Source organism: Scyliorhinus torazame, chromosome 12 (genome assembly GCF_047496885.1).
Source record: "Scyliorhinus torazame isolate Kashiwa2021f chromosome 12, sScyTor2.1, whole genome shotgun sequence".
NCBI lineage: Eukaryota > Metazoa > Chordata > Chondrichthyes > Carcharhiniformes > Scyliorhinidae > Scyliorhinus > Scyliorhinus torazame.
In genome coordinates, this window is record NC_092718.1 from 98164180 (window position 1) to 98180200 (window position 16021).

A 16021-nucleotide genomic window follows, 5' to 3' on the forward strand; every position below is an offset into this window, starting at 1 on the left:
CCTGCAGGCACTGAATGCTCACCAACAACACCTCATGTAGCCCCTGTTTCTGCGACTGCATCTCCAATTTCAATGGGACTGTTTGTTCCAGACACCCGAGACCCCTCTGCATGGCAACTAGTTCCTTGGGTTGGCCTGCCTTCCGATCGTCTGCCCCTTCGGGTTTTCCTACCTCCACCTGCTGTACCAGAGCAGCTGTGTGGTCCGCACCAGAGAGTGTCCCAGGAGCCTCTTCACTAAAGTGCTCAACCAAGGTGAGTGTCTCATGGAGGGTGTTGGAGACAACTAGAGTCATAGAGGTTTACAGCATGATGACAGGCCCTTCAGCCTAACTTGGCCATGCCGCCCAGTTTCGACCATTAAGCTAGTTCCAATTACGTGCATTTGGCCCATATCCCATCTTTCTCATATTACTGTCAAAATGCTTTTTAAAAGACAAAAGTGTACCCACCTCTACTACTGCCTCTGGCAGCTTGTTTCAGACACTCATCACCCTGTGTGTAAAAAAAAAACTGTCCCTCTGGACCTTTTTGTATCTCTCCCCCCTCAACCTAAACCTACTGCCCTCTAGTTTTAGACTTCCCTATCTTTAGGAAAAAATGTTGACTACGTACCTTAGCTATGCCCCTCATTATTTTATAGACCTCTACAAGATCACCCTGAAGGCTCCCATGCTCCAGGGAAAAAGTCCCAGTCTATCCAGCTTTTCCTTATAACTCAAACCATCAAGTCCTGGTAGCATCCTAGCAAATCCTTCCTGCACTCTTTCTAGCTTAATAATATCCTTTCTATAATAGGGTGACCAGAACTGTACACAGTATTCCAAGTTTGGCCTTACTAATGTCTTGTGCTACTTCAACAAGACCTCTGATAGTAATCGACTATTTCCTGATCGACCTGATAGGTAAAAGAAGGCTATTTAGTGTAAATATTAAGATCCAGTTTTAATACCCATTTTAAAATGAGGATTTCAGCACTCAACCTCAGGTCATGATAAAACACATAACTTCAACAGAAACACAAAAAACCTGACACATGCATAGACTAATTGGAGATAAAAACAACATTTTCACTAAGCAAGATGAAAAAACTATTGTTCTAATAAACATATTTTCAAAGACAGTTTGACATTAAGAAATTAGCTGTACCAGTAGTCAGATCAAGGCCAAGTAAGTACCATAGCAACATGAAGGCACCATTGTTCGTATTGTGGATAAGGCAAAGTCAGCAGAAAACCAGTAGAAACCAGCCTTGATAATAGCACAGAATCGCATTCCATAACATACACAAATATGAAACATTCAGAACTTATGTTGCACATTAAGGATTGACAGTTAACCATCAAATCCAATGTATTTGATTCTAACCCAAACCAATTAGGGTGACATAGAGGTGCAGATAGATAGCTCAAGACTGATAAGATTTCCTTTAAACATGATGATCCGTACGGTTATCTTTATTCCGGGATCATCCTATACTTTGATCTAACTATTCGCCATCTCTATTTTTCATATTTTCACTTTTCTACTCTAACTCTTGAAGTAAATGCAAACTGTTTTGCCATAAGCAAGAAACCATTTCTGTATTATTTTGGAAGTTAAATTGTGAACCAGTTACTTCTCTTTAAGACCTTTTGCTAGCCGGACTTTATTGAAAATAGATTTAAGTTTCTCTCAATTGTAATCAAATAGAGGCAATAAAGATTCTTGTTTGCATCCGAGAAGTTTAACTTAAATTTCTACTGAGTTTTAGTGTCGCAAGACCTCAGTAATTCCGCATGGTAGATCTCATCAATTTGGCATAGTTCGGCAAAAGGGGAGGAGCGCTGAGACGGCGATCGGAAGAAATCAGACGAAATCGGAGAGGATCGGAAAAACATCGGAACGAGTCGGAAATGATCAGGGAGAATCGGAGGACATCGGAAGACCAAAGATCGTACCACTAATGGAAGCCCAGAGTGACGGAAGATCCAAAGGAAAACGGTAAGAAACATCTTTTTCACCCATTAATAGACTTAAAGCCGCATCAAGCAGTGCTTCGACCCCTTCGAAAGGACCTTTTTCAGACTGTGTTATTCAATCGGGCGTCGGTCATAGAAACTAAAATAAAACGGGACTGAATAGTGAATAGTCGCGGTAGTGTACAAAGATTGCACATAAATATAGTTGATGATCAAAAGATTGGGTGTAAGGCTGAGTTTATGGTGGACATGACTCCTAAAATAGATTCAGAACCTTCAAGTGGTAGATAACTACTTCCCACAACGTCCAAGGGAGGTCGCGCTGTACCGGATGTCTCTGTTGACGATATGTTGGGTGATCTTAGATCTTTGATTTGTAGACAATTTGGACTGTCTGAAGTAGCCACAAAAAGTGAATCAAAGTATGGTATCTCCAAAATGCAGTGGTCCCTTGATAACATCAAGAAGGCATGGGGGAAAACCACACGCCTAAATAGAAGAAAACGTGTGAAGTGGTCTTTTGCAATAATGGCACAGCTCCGCAGACAGCAAGAGATAATCACAAAAACAAAAAGCGATCATGACCTTAAGTCCACTAAAGACCAACTAGCCGTTGTTGTTGAAGAATTACGAGATGTAAAATTTAAACTTGAACAATGATCAGATTAAAACATTATTGGAAAACAAAACCTTTAAAGTTCATTTCAAATTGGTGAATTACAACATAAAAATAATGGATCAGAGTCCAAGTATCAACAGTTACAAACAGAAGCTGATGAAATCAAAAGTCAAAATTGTCAGTTAGTTGAGGAAAAATGTGTTTTGGAAGGTGAAATGAACAATTTAAAAGAAATATGCAAAATCTTGACAGACAATCTTGCAGCTCATAATTTGAATCAAAGCACAAACGAGAATGTTAGTTATGAAGCTAGAGAAAGTACTGTGAGCAACATCGTTCCAACTCCAGTTTCACCTCCAAATCCAATCTCACAGCCAATTCCAGTTCCTCAAACAACTCCAATTCAACAAACGACTCCAATTCCACAAACAGTTCCAGTTGCACAATCAGCTCCACAGCCAAGATCAAGTGTTAGTAATAAATCAAACAAACAATCAAAGAACAAAGAAATGTACAGCACAGGAACAGGCCCTTCGGCCCTCCAAGCCCGTGCCGACCATACTGCCCGACTAAACTACAATCTTCTACACTTCCTGGGTCCGTATCCTTCTATTCCCATCCTATTCATATATTTGTCAAGATGCCCCTTAAATGTCCCTATCGTCCCTGCTTCCACTACCTCCTCCGGTAGTGAGTTCCAGGCACCCACTACCCTCTGTGTAAAAAACTTGCCTCGTACATCTACTCTAAACCTTGCCCCTCTCACCTTAAACCTATGCCCCCTAGTAATTGACCCCTCTACCCTGGGGAAAAGCCTCTGACTATCCACTCTGTCTATGCCCCTCATAATTTTGTATACCTCTATCAGGTCGCCCCTCAACCTCCTTCGTTCCAGTGAGAACAAACCGAGTTTATTCAATCGCTCCTCATAGCTTATGCCCTCCAGACCAGGCAACATTCTGGTAAATCCCTTCTGCACCCTCTCTAAAGCCTCCACATCCTTCTGGTAGTGTGGCGACCAGAATTGAACACTATACTCCAAGTGTGGCCTAACTAAGGTTCTATACAGCTGCAACATGACTTGCCAATTCTTATACTCAATGCCCCGGCCAATGAAGGCAAGCATGCCGTATGCCTTCTTGACTACCTTCTCCACCTGTGTTGCCCCTTTCAATGACCTGTGGACCTGTACTCCTAGATCTCTTTGACTTTCAATACTCTTGATGGTTCTACCATTCACTGTATATTCCCTACCTGCATTAGCCCTTCTAAAATGCATTACCTCACATTTGTCCGGATTAAACTCCATCTGCCATCTCTCCGCCCAAGTCTCCAGACAATCTAAATCCTGCTGTATCCTCAGACAGTCCTCATCGCTATCCGCAATTCCACCAACCTTTGTGTCGCCTGCAAACTTACTAATCAGACCAGTTACATTTTCCTCCAAATCATTTATATATACTACAAAGAGCAAAGGTCCCAGCACTGATCCCTGTGGAACACCATTGGTCACAGCCCTCCAATTAGAAAAGCATCCCTCCATTGCTACCTTCTGCCTTCTATGGCCTAGCCAGTTCTGTATCCACCTTGCCAGTTCACCCCTGATCCCGTGTGACTTCACCTTTTGTACTAGTCTACCATGAGGGACCTTGTCAAAGGCCTTACTGAAGTCCATATAGACAACATCTACTGCCCTACCTGCATCAATCATCTTAGTGACCTCCTCGAAAAACTCTATCAAGTTAGTGAGACACGACCTCCCCTTCACAAAACCGTGCTGCCTCTCACTAATACGTCCATTTGCTTCCAAATGGGAGTAGATCCTGTCTCGAAGAATTCTCTCCAGTAATTTCCCTACCACTGAAGTAAGGCTCACCGGCCTATAGTTCCCGGGATTATCCTTGCTACCCTTCTTAAACAGAGGAACAACATTGGCTATTCTCCAGTCCTCCGGGACATCCCCTGAAGACAGCGAGGATCCAAAGATTTCTGTCAAGGCCTCAGCAATTTCCTCTCCAGCCTCCTTCAGTATTCTGGGGTAGATCCCATCAGGCCCTGGGGACTTATCTACCTTAATATTTTTTAAGACACCCAACACCTCGTCTTTTTGGATCACAATGTGACCCAGGCTATCTACACCCCCTTCTCCAGACTCAACATCTACCAATTCCTTCTCTTTGGTGAATACTGATGCAAAGTATTCATTTAGTACCTCGCTCATTTCCTCTGGCTCCACACATAGATTCCCTTGCCTATCCTTCAGTGGGCCAACCCTTTCCCTGGCTACCCTCTTGCTTTTTATGTAAGTGTAAAAAGCCTTGGGATTTTCCTTAACCCTATTTGCCAATGACTTTTCATGACCCCTTCTAGCCCTCCTGACTCCTTGCTTAAGTTCCTTCCTACTTTCCTTATATGCCACACAGGCTTCGTCTGTTCCCAGCCTTTTAGCCCTGACAAATGCCTCCTTTTTCTTTTTGACGAGGCCTACAATATCACTCGTCATCCAAGGTTCCCGAAAATTGCCGTATTTATCTTTCTTCCTCACAGGAACATGCCTGTCCTGTATTCCTTTCAACTGACACTTGAAAGCCTCCCACATGTCAGATGTTGATTTGCCCTCAAACATCCGCCCCCAATCTATGTTCTTCAGTTCCCGCCTAATATTGTTATAATTAGCCTTCCCCCAATTTAGCACATTCATCCTCGGACCACTCTTATCCTTGTCCACCAGTACTTTAAAACTTACTGAATTGTGGTCACTGTTACCGAAATGCTCCCCTACTGAAACATCTACCACCTGGCCGGGCTCATTCTCCAATACCAGGTCCAGTACCGCCCCTTCCCTAGTTGGACTGTTTACATATTGTTTTAAGAAGCCCTCCTGGATGCTACTTACAAACTCTGCCCCGTCTAAGCCCCTGGCACTAAGTGAGTCCCAGTCAATATTGGGGAAGTTGAAGTCTCCCATCACCACAACCCTGTTGTTTTTACTCTTTTCCAAAATCTGTCTACCTATCTGCTCCTCTATCTCCCGCTGGCTGTTGGGAGGCCTGTAGTATACCCCCAACATTGTGACTGCACCCTTCTTATTCCTGATCTCTACCCATATAGCCTCACTGCCCTCTGAGGTGTCCTCTCGCAGTATAGCTGTGATATTCTCCCGAACAAGTAGCGCAACTCCGCCTCCCCTTTTACATCCCCCTCTATCCCGCCTGAAACATCTAAATCCTGGAACGTTTAGCTGCCAATCCTGCCCTTCCCTCAACCAGGTCTCTGTAATGGCAACAACATCATAGTTCCAAGTAGTAATCCAAGCTCTAAGTTCATCTGCCTTACCCGTAATGCTCCTTGCATTAAAACATATGCACTTCAGGCCACCAGACCCGCTGTGTTCAGCAACTTCTCCCCGTCTGCTCTGCCTCAGAGCCACACTGTCCCTATTCCCTAGTTCTCCCTCAATGCTCTCACCTTCTGACCTATTGCTCCCGTGCCCACCCCCCTGCCATACTAGTTTAAACCCTCCCGTGTGACACTAGCAAACCTCGCGGCCAGGATATTTATGCCTCTCCGGTTTAGATGCAACCCGTCCATCTTATACAGGTCACACATGCCCCGGAAGAGCTCCCAGTGGTCCAGATAATGGAAACCCTCCCTCCTACACCAGCTGTTTAGCCACGTGTTTGTCTACTCTATCTTCCTATTTCTAGCCTCACTGGCACGTGGCACAGGGAGTAATCCCGAGATTACAACCCTCGAGGTCCTGTCTTTTAACTTTCTACCTAGCTCCCTGAACTCCTGCTGCAGGACCTCATGCCCCTTCCTGCCTATGTTGTTAGTACCAATATGTACAACGACCTCTGCCTGTTTGCCCTCCCCCTTCAGGATTCCCTCTACCCGTTCGGAGACATCCTGGACCCTGGCACCAGGGAGGCAACATACCATCCTGGAGTCTCTTTCACGTCCACAGAAGCGCCTATCTGTGCCCCTGACTATAGAGTCCCCTATTACTATTACTCTTCTGCGCTTTGACCCTCCCTTCTGAACATCAGAGCCAGCCGTGGTGCCACTGCTCTGGCTGCTGCTGTTTTCCCCTGATAGGCTATCCCCCCCGACAGTATCCAAAGGGGTATATCTGTTCGAGAGGGGGACAACCACAGGGGATTCCTGCACTGACTGCCTGCCCTTTCTGGTGGTCACCCATTTCTCTGCCTGCACCTTGGGTGTGACCACATTTACATAACTGCGATCTATGACGCTTTCCGCCACCTGCATGCTCCTAAGTGCATCCAATTGCTGCTCCAACCGAACCATGCGGTCTGTGAGGAGCTGCAGTTGGGTGCACTTTCTGCAGATGAAGCCATCCGGGACGCTGGAAGCCTCCCGGACCTGCCACATCTCACAGTCAGAGCACAGCACCCCTCTAACTGACATTGCGTCAATTAATTAAAATTAAAATTTGTCTTTTTTTTTTAATACTTTTTTTAAAATTGCAAAGTTACTGTCAACTATCTGTTTCCTAGCACTAGATTTCTAATAGAAATGCGATAGCTAACTATAATACTCTCCGATCTCTGGCTTAGATATCCTCTAAATTATAATTAAGTTATTATGTTTAATTAGTTCCCAAATACTCAAATTTTTTTTAAAATTTAGGTTAGAATCCCAACCAGAAACTCTGGCCACAGCTTTTCTGTGATGTCACTTCAGTTTCCCCCCGACACACACAATTTGAAAAAAGGTATAAAAGTAAAAATCACTTACTTACCATCTGAGTGTCTGAGATGTTCTCAGGTTCTCTCGCTGACAGAGACTGCTCCTCCACCTCCGATCCTTGACCTGCACAATGCTAATAATATAATGATAATATAATATGGCACTTACCTTACACCAATGGGTCTTATTATTAGGTTAGAGGAGGAGGGCGGGTGGGAGACACTACACGTGTAGTGTCTCGGGTTTCCTCTCCACCAGAATTTATTGGTTGTGGGGGGGGGGGGGACTTGCCAGAGGTCGAACTTCCGGTTCCCGCCTTATATAAAAACAAATAAAACAGAAAAGAAGAACAGACACGGGACCAGGCAAGGCTTTTTAAATTCACTACTCACCTCCCAGAAGGCCCCTGCGCACCGCTGCCGCCGAAATCCAAAGGGCTGCTCCTGTAAAGGTAAGGCTTTTTAAATTCACTACTCACCTCCCAGAAGGCCCCTGCGCACCGCTGCCGCCGAAATCCAAAGGGCTGCTCCTGTAAATGTAAGGCTTTTTAAATTCACTACTCATCTCCCAGAAGGCCCCTGCGCACCGCTGCCGCCGAAATCCAAAGGGCTGCTCCTGTAAAGGTAAGGCTTTTTAAATTCACTACTCACCTCCCAGAAGGCCCCTGCGCACCGCTGCCGCCGAAATCCAAAGGGCTGCTCCTGTAAAGGTAAGGCTTTTTAAATTCACTACTCACCTCCCAGAAGGCCCCTGCGCACCGCTGCCGCCGAAATCCAAAGGGCTGCTCCTGTAAAGGTAAGGCTTTTAAATACACATCTCACCTCCCAGAAGGCCCCTGCGCACCGCTGCCGCCGAAATCCTAACCTAATTTTCAGATGCTTATTGACTCAGATGAAGAAAGTGATGAAATTAGCGTTCCTAGACTGCAGACTACAAAAGTAATTCGACTAGCCCCTTTAAGACGCAAACAGGTTAAAATTGGAAGTAAAGAAATAAAAAAAAACGATTTGACAACCACTAAGACTGTATTTGGCCATCATTGGGTACATGAGGTCTCAGACCCTGAAAAAATTGACAGATGGTCTAAAGATCTTCAACACCCAAAAAGGGGTGGTTTGACCATGTTGGAACAACTTCACAGATTACAATCCATTTATCATCTCCACCCATTAGATGGTGTACAAATCATGTCTATTATGGTAGGCACCCGTGACAGTGTAACTCTTGGAGAAGAAGCCCTTGGAGATGGTTTGCAAAATTTAGAAACTGGTTGGCTAGCAGTCAAAAATTGGCTATTAAAATTTCGCCCTCCTGGAATTGATTGGTCTAAAATTGCATCTTGCATTCAGAAACATACTGAAGATATACAAGATTTCGAAGACAGATTTTTACATGTCTGGATAGAACATTCAGGAATGAATCTCCAAAATGAGACTGACACTTGGGATACAAGCACTTTAGGGCCAATTAAAACGGCTTTTGTAGCCGGTACTAAACCTGAAATATCTAATGCTTTGAATCTGATTTTACCAAATTCGGCCACAGCTGGTAACTACCGTGAAACAGTTGACCAAAACATTCAGATAAATCGCGGTGTGCATAACCAGACAAACTGTAACACTGCGGCTGCTCAAATTCAGCCTGCGTTACCTGCTGCTCCAGCAGTTCCTGCAGGCCCTGCAGGGATATCAGCAGTAACTACAACCTGCCCAGAAGCATCGGGTTCCGCATGCACCCTTGCTCCATTGAAATCACATCAGAAACTTCCACGCTGCCTTTTTTGTGGTAAACTAGGGCATTGGATGGTGTCATGTTATTATAAACAACGACTCGAGTCAAGAAATGATAGTGAATTGTCCAATGACTCCGTCAATATGTTTCCGCCCCGTGGCCAGACTGGCCAGTCACGTAACACACACAGACAAGACACACCTAGAGTTACGTTCCAACAAGACACACCCAGACTTCCGTACAGGGATTCTAGACCCTCCCAGCCGTTCCAACGTAGGGACGCACGCGATGACGACAATGACATGAATGAAATGTTGAACAGCTTAACTCCAGCTCAAAGGCGTTCTATGTTTGATTCTTCAAAAAACTAATGGACCCCACTCTTGGTGATTCGTTCCATATTTCTCTACATGCACTTTTGGAACAGAAAAAGGATGGACTATATATTTTGCTAAGAGTGGGAGATTTTCATATCGATTTTCTTTTTGACACTGGAGCTGAACTTACCTGTGTTGCTCAAACCCATGCTGCTTTATTTCCCCTAACTGCAGGAAAAATTAATGGTTTTGCTGCAGGACGACATTCTTTTACCCTCCGACAGACTGATCTACTGCTGTTAGAATTTGGACCACATCAACTGATGGCATCAATTTGGGTAGGTCCGGTAACACAAGCACTTCTAGGTATGGACATCTTGAGCGGAATTCTCCGCCATCGGCGCGATGTCCGCTGACCGGCGCCAAAAATGGCGCGAATCAGTCCGGCATCGCGCCACCCCAAAGGTGCGGAATCCTCCGCATCTTGAGTGGCCGAGACCTAACCTTGAGGGGCTAGACCCGCGCCGGACTGATTTCCGCCCCGCCAGCTGGCGGGAAAGGGCTTTGGTGCCCCGCCAGCTGGCGCGAAACTGACTTTGCCGGGCGGCGCATGCGCAAGATCATCAGCGGCCGCTTAAGGCAGCCCCACGCATGCGCAGTGGTGGGGGTCTCTTCTGCCTCCGCCATGGTGGAGACCATGGGGGCACCATGGGGGCACCCCCCGGAGCCAGATCCCCCCCCCCCCCCCCAGGACCCCGGGGCCCGCCCGCGCCGCCTTGTCCCGCCGGTAAGAGAGGTGGTTTAATCCACGCCGGCGGGACAGGCATTCCAGCAGCGGGACTTAAGCCCATCCTGGCCGGAGAATCGCCGGGGGGATTGCCTGCCAACCGGCGCGGCGCGATTCCCGCCCCCGCCGAATATCCGGTGCCGGAGAATTCGGCAACCGGCGGGGGCGGGATTCACGCCGCCGGGTCGGAGAATCTCGCCCCTTATCTGAACTAAATTCTTCACTTAATTTCGATAATGGAAAAACCACCTGGTCCATTAGACACATCAAAAAAGACGAGATACAAAATCACCCAATTTGGGCAAAAGACAAAAATGATTGTGGCCTTTTAAAAATGGAACCAGTAACTTTCATTGGATCCGCTCCACCTTGTACCAAACAATACCCCATTAACAAAACTTCAATTCAAGGCATTCTACCTCTAATAAAACAACTTGAAGATAGGGATATTTTAGTGCGCATTCACAGCTCATCAAACAGCCCTATATGGCCTGTAAAAAAGGCTAATTGCACAAAGGCTATTGACTATAGAAAAGCAAATCAATTCATTGTCAGCAAAGCTCCTTTCGTGGCAGACCCATCTACTATCTTTAACACCAGACCTTCAATGGTTTTCAGTCATTGACATGGCAAATGGTTTCTGGTCAGTACCACTAGCTAAGGATGTACAACCATGGTTTGCTTTTACCGTTAATCAGCAACAGTACAAATGGACTCGACTACCGCAAGGTTTTCACAATAGCCCAACTGTTTACCACATGGCTCTACAGAATCATCTCAGGCAACTGCCTGATCTGCCTTCCACCATTATCCAGTATGTGGATGACGTTCTGATAGCCTCAATCAATAAAAATGATCACGAAAAAGGCCTACGAGTGGTCCTGAATCACCTCTGTGATATTGGTCACAAAGCTAGCTTCGCCAAAGCACAAATTTCCCAGGAAAAAGTTATCTACTTCCGTCAGAAAATATCCAAAGGCAAAAGGGAACTTACTCAGAACAGAACGGCTGCCATCAAAGCCGCTAAAGAACCCTCAACTGTTCAGGAAGTGAGATCTTTTTTGGGACTATGTAATTTTAACAGAAATTGGATTGATTCTTACATTCAGTTAGCTCAGCCATTGAATGATCTTTTAAAAGGAAACCGGAAATCAAAAGACAGTTAAACTCAATTCAGAACAGAAGCAATCATTCCTAAATTTTATAAAGGCCCTGTGCTCAGCACCAGCCTTAGGTATTCCAAACAACGGAAAACCTTTTACCATGTTTGTTCATGAAATAGATGGTTCCATGACTGCAGTACTAGCCCAAGAACATGGTGATCAGTTAAAACCAGTTGGATACTACTCCATTAAACTTGACAATGTGGCATTAGCATTTGGCAGCTGTTTACGAGCCATGGAAGCCACATGTCGAGCTGTAATGGCAACATCAGGCCTTGTCCTAGACCAAAAGTTAACCATTAAATGTTCACATTCAGTCCATTCTCTCCTGTCCATGAACAGAGCATCACAAGTTACATCAGCTAGATGGACTAGATGGACGGCAGTTTTGGAAGTTCCCAACCTATATTTTCACAGAGCCAGTCCTGTAAACCCATCATCTTTGCTTCCGCTTCCCGAGGGACAAAAGGGAGGAGAGGGAGAAGGGCATGACTGTGTGAAAATAATAGAGGAAATGGAAGAAGTACGCTTAGTAGAAGATGAGCCACTACAGAACCCAGATTTAATCTTATTCACTGATGGTTCCTCTTTTATTGACAAGGGTATCAGAAAAGCTGGGTGGGCAGTCACAATATGAAGTATTAGCTGAAGGAAGTTTGCCCCCAGGTACATCAGCTCAGCAGGCCGAATTAAAAGCACCAACAGAAGCATGTCATGTGGCAAGAGATAAAACTGCTAACATCTATACTGACTCCAGATATGGTTTTGGAGTAGCACATGATTTTGGTCATCTGTGGAGAAAAAGAGGATTTCTCACAACAGCAGGTACACCTATCCGAAATGGAAAGGAAGTACGAGATCTTCTAGAAGCTATGGCCTTACCAAAAGTAGTATCAGTTTTAAAATGTAAAGCCCATACTCATGAGGACACTATGGAAGCAAGAGGAAATGCTCTTGCGGACCAAGCAGCAAGGGAAGCTGCCTCTCAATGGCATAAGGAATTCAATCACATTTACAAATTGGGAGTAACCAGCTTATTACAGGATTTACATGAAATGCAACATGATTGTACAAAGGAAGAAAAATGGACCTGGTTAGAATCAGGTACTCTGCTATATGATGACAATATTTGAAGACAAGTTCAAACTGATAAATCAGTGGCACCACAATCATTAATGCCCTTCTTAGCTCAACAAATTCATTCATGGGGACATCTATCACCTTAACAAATGATGGATTGATTCTATAGAAGTTGGTGTGGCAAAGGATTCAAAAAACATGCACAATTAGTATCAAACCGTGTGTAACCTGTCAAAAGAATAACTTGGGACCTGTAACATCAATGCCTCAATTAAGAACTCCTGCTCCTGCAGGACCGTTCCAGGATATACAGGTAAATTACATCACCCTTCCTAAATGCCAAAAGTACAATGACGTCCTTGTAATAGTGGAGAAATTCTCTAGATGGGTGGAAGCTGCTCCAGCTAGAAGAGCGACAACTGCCCATACAGCCAAAGTGCTATGCAAAGACTTTATCCCTAGATGGGGAGTACCAGCTAGCATTGACTCAGACAATGGAATCCACTTTACAGGTGCTGTTTGGAAGGAAGTCTACAGACTATTAAACATTGACTGGAATTTACACTGTCCTTATCATCCACAATCGTCAGGACAAGTGGAATGTATGAATTGAACTTTGAAAGAAAGACTGTCTAAATACAACCAAGAAGGCATGAATTGGGTTCAAGCTTTGCCAATAGTATTGTGCAGTATTAGAGCTACACCAAACAGAACAACAGGCCTGAGTCCATTTAAAATCATCACAGGCAGACCAATGTCTCTGCCAGGAACTACTGATTTGCAGAAAGCAGACTGTCATTTAATGAGTGATACTTTGCTGGCTCATTGTCAAAATCTAACAAATGCTGTTAGTTCTGTCTCTCAACAGGTGTTAGCTGCGTGGGGAGATCCTCCAGAAGGTGGGCACGACCTGGTGCCCGGTGAAGAAGTGTACGTTAAAAAGCTGCAAAAAGAACCCCTAGGATCGAAGTGGGAAGGACCATTCGTAATCCTTCTCACCACCCAATCCACTGTAAAATTAAAAGGAAAGAAAAGTTGGATCCACGCATCACATGTGAAGCACGCGTATAAGTATTAAGATCTGTCAAATGTTTACCGTAATATTCATTTTCAGTTATTTGATTGGCTTTGTAAATGGTGTACCAGAACTGAATGAGAACACATTCCTTTCCAAAACTCAGATATATGCGAAACATTTCAACATTTCTAATTGTTGGGTATGCATTGCAACCCCTACCAACTCAGGAGAGGGTATTCCCTTCTTAACTATTCCCTTTAATGCTTCAGAAACAGCAGAATGGTACATCTATCACTGTGTCCCTCACTCTGTAGTGGACCATTCTGGAGCATATTCATGCGAAAAAGGAAGGTACAAGATTTATTTAACGAAATTTATTAACTTATGGAAATCTGCAGGCTATCCACTGAACACCTTTTCAGGATGGCACCAACTTAAATATAACCCTAACAAAAATCCTCAATATATTAGCCTCCCAACTAATATTAAGTTAAAAGGATCAATGTGCCTCATTCGTAATCACTCTAAAGGGATGAAAATGGGCAATAGTGTATGTACTAATTATTTGGATGTTAACACAGCTTATAAATGTACGCAATTTTTAAAAAAAGAACTGAACAGTCCTCAACAATAACAGGCATACATAACATCACAAATAATAAAACATTCTCAGATCATGGGTACCAAGAAGATATTTACTTATACTCTGCTTATAAAGGGACTTATTTTATTTGAAATGACAAAGCATTTTCCTGGCTCCCAAAATACTGGTCAGGATCTTGCTATTTAGGATACATAGTACCTGCCATCCGTCACCTTCCTCATCTCCCTTATGTTTCAGATCCAACCACTCGAAGAAATAAACGTGCCTTAACATTACGAGATGCAATTTATGCTCGAGTTATTCCTTTCTCTTGGGAAGTAAGGGTGGCCAATGAATTGAATAAAATAACAACCATCATACAAAATGTAACCGATTACACCACCACTGCCCTAGATAAAATCTCTGACGAAATGAGAGCAATTCGAACCGTGGCATTACAAAATCGAATGGCACTTGACTATGTGCTGGCTGAAAAAGGTGGCACCTGCGCCCTGATTGGTGCGGAGTGTTGCACTTTCATTCCAGGTAACTCACAGGAGGTTAAAGATCTGGCATCACATATCCAAAAGGAAATCAAGAAACTTGGTCCACCCCCAGATATCTCGATCTGGGAGAAACTTTGCGGGTGGTTGGGGCACACTGGAATGTCCACAGTAAGAATAATCTTTTTCTCTTGTGTAGCAGGATTCATCATTTACATAACATACCAGTGTATCGAGTGCATTAAACAACTATTCACTAAACGCAAGGACCCAACAATCAGAATGATTCACACTAACCCCACTGCACCACCATTAGATGAAATAGAAATGCAATATTATTGTTGAAATATTACTGGTCAATCAATTATTTGACTGTATTATTAACATTTTGCTCGTAGATTAATACTGAATCAGTAGAATCAAATTTGTTTAATTAATTGTTGTTTTATAATAATTATTCTTTAAGAATTCTAATAATTTTTGCTGAAATGCTTGTAAAGCAATGCTTGCCCACTCTATTGTTTAAAACTGCAATGACAATATGAATGAGTTCTTCACGCTTTTACCTACCCGATCGTATTCATTATATCGTTTATCTTATTGTGATATATCTCACTTGATTTTTCGAGGGCGGACTGATAGAAATCGACTATTTCCTGATAGATCTGATAGGTAAAAGAAGGCAATTTAGTGTAAATATTAAGACCCAGTTTTAATACCCATTTTAAAATCAGGATTTCAGCAGTCATCACCTCAGGTCATGATAAAACACATAGCTTCAAAAGAAACACAAAAAGCCTGACACATGCATAAACTAATTGAAGATAAAAACAACATTTTCACTAAGCAAGATGAAAAAGCTATTGTTCTAATAAACATATTTTCAAAGACAGTTTGACATTAAGAAATTAGCTGTACCAGTAATCAGATCAAGGCCAAGTAAGCACCATAGTAACATGAAGGCACCATTGTTCATAACGTGGATAAGGCAAAGTCAGCAGAAAAACAGTAGAAACCAGCCTTGCTAATAGCACAGAATCGCATTCCATAACATACACAAATATTCAAATATGAAACATTCAGAACTTATGTTGCATATTAAGGATTGACAGTCAGCCATTGAATCAAATGTGTTTGATTCTAACCCAAAACAATTAGGACGACATAGAGGTGTAGATAGATGGCTCAAGACTGATAAGATTTCCTTTAAACATGATGATCTGTACGGCTATCTTTATTCCGGGATCATCCTCTACTTTGTTCTGACTATTCACTATCTCTATTTTCCATATTTTCACTTTTCCACTCTAACTCTTGAAGTAAATGCAAGCTGTTTTGCCATAAGCAAGAAACCATTTATGTATTATTTTGAAAGTTAAGTTGTGTACAAGTTACTTCTCTTTACGTCCTTTTGCTAGCCGGACTTTATTGAGAATAGATTTAAATTTCTCTCAATTGTAATCAAATAGAGGCAATAAAGATTCTTGTTTGCATCCGAGAATTTAACTCAAATTTCTACTGAGTTTTAGCGTCGCAAGACCTCACTA

The 16021-nt window shown here is 43.4% G+C and overlaps 2 protein-coding genes across 2 annotated transcripts in view; both read right to left on the reverse strand.

Annotated features, from left to right (window-relative positions):
• The window catches only part of LOC140386589 (pregnancy-specific glycoprotein 22-like), a 183231-nt gene that overhangs the window by 99463 nt on the left and 67747 nt on the right, over positions 1-16021 (reverse strand). The window lies entirely within an intron of this gene.
• LOC140387303 (cell adhesion molecule CEACAM20-like) overlaps positions 2889-16021 on the reverse strand; it is a 47075-nt gene continuing 33942 nt past the window's right edge. Inside the window, exons 9-11 of the mRNA XM_072470235.1 lie at positions 15045-15139; positions 12341-12533; positions 2889-3029 (exon numbers count right to left, since the gene is read on the reverse strand). Of these exons, the coding sequence (XP_072326336.1) occupies positions 2889-3029; positions 12341-12533; positions 15045-15139 (429 nt within the window). The remainder of the gene's footprint in view (positions 3030-12340; positions 12534-15044; positions 15140-16021) is intronic.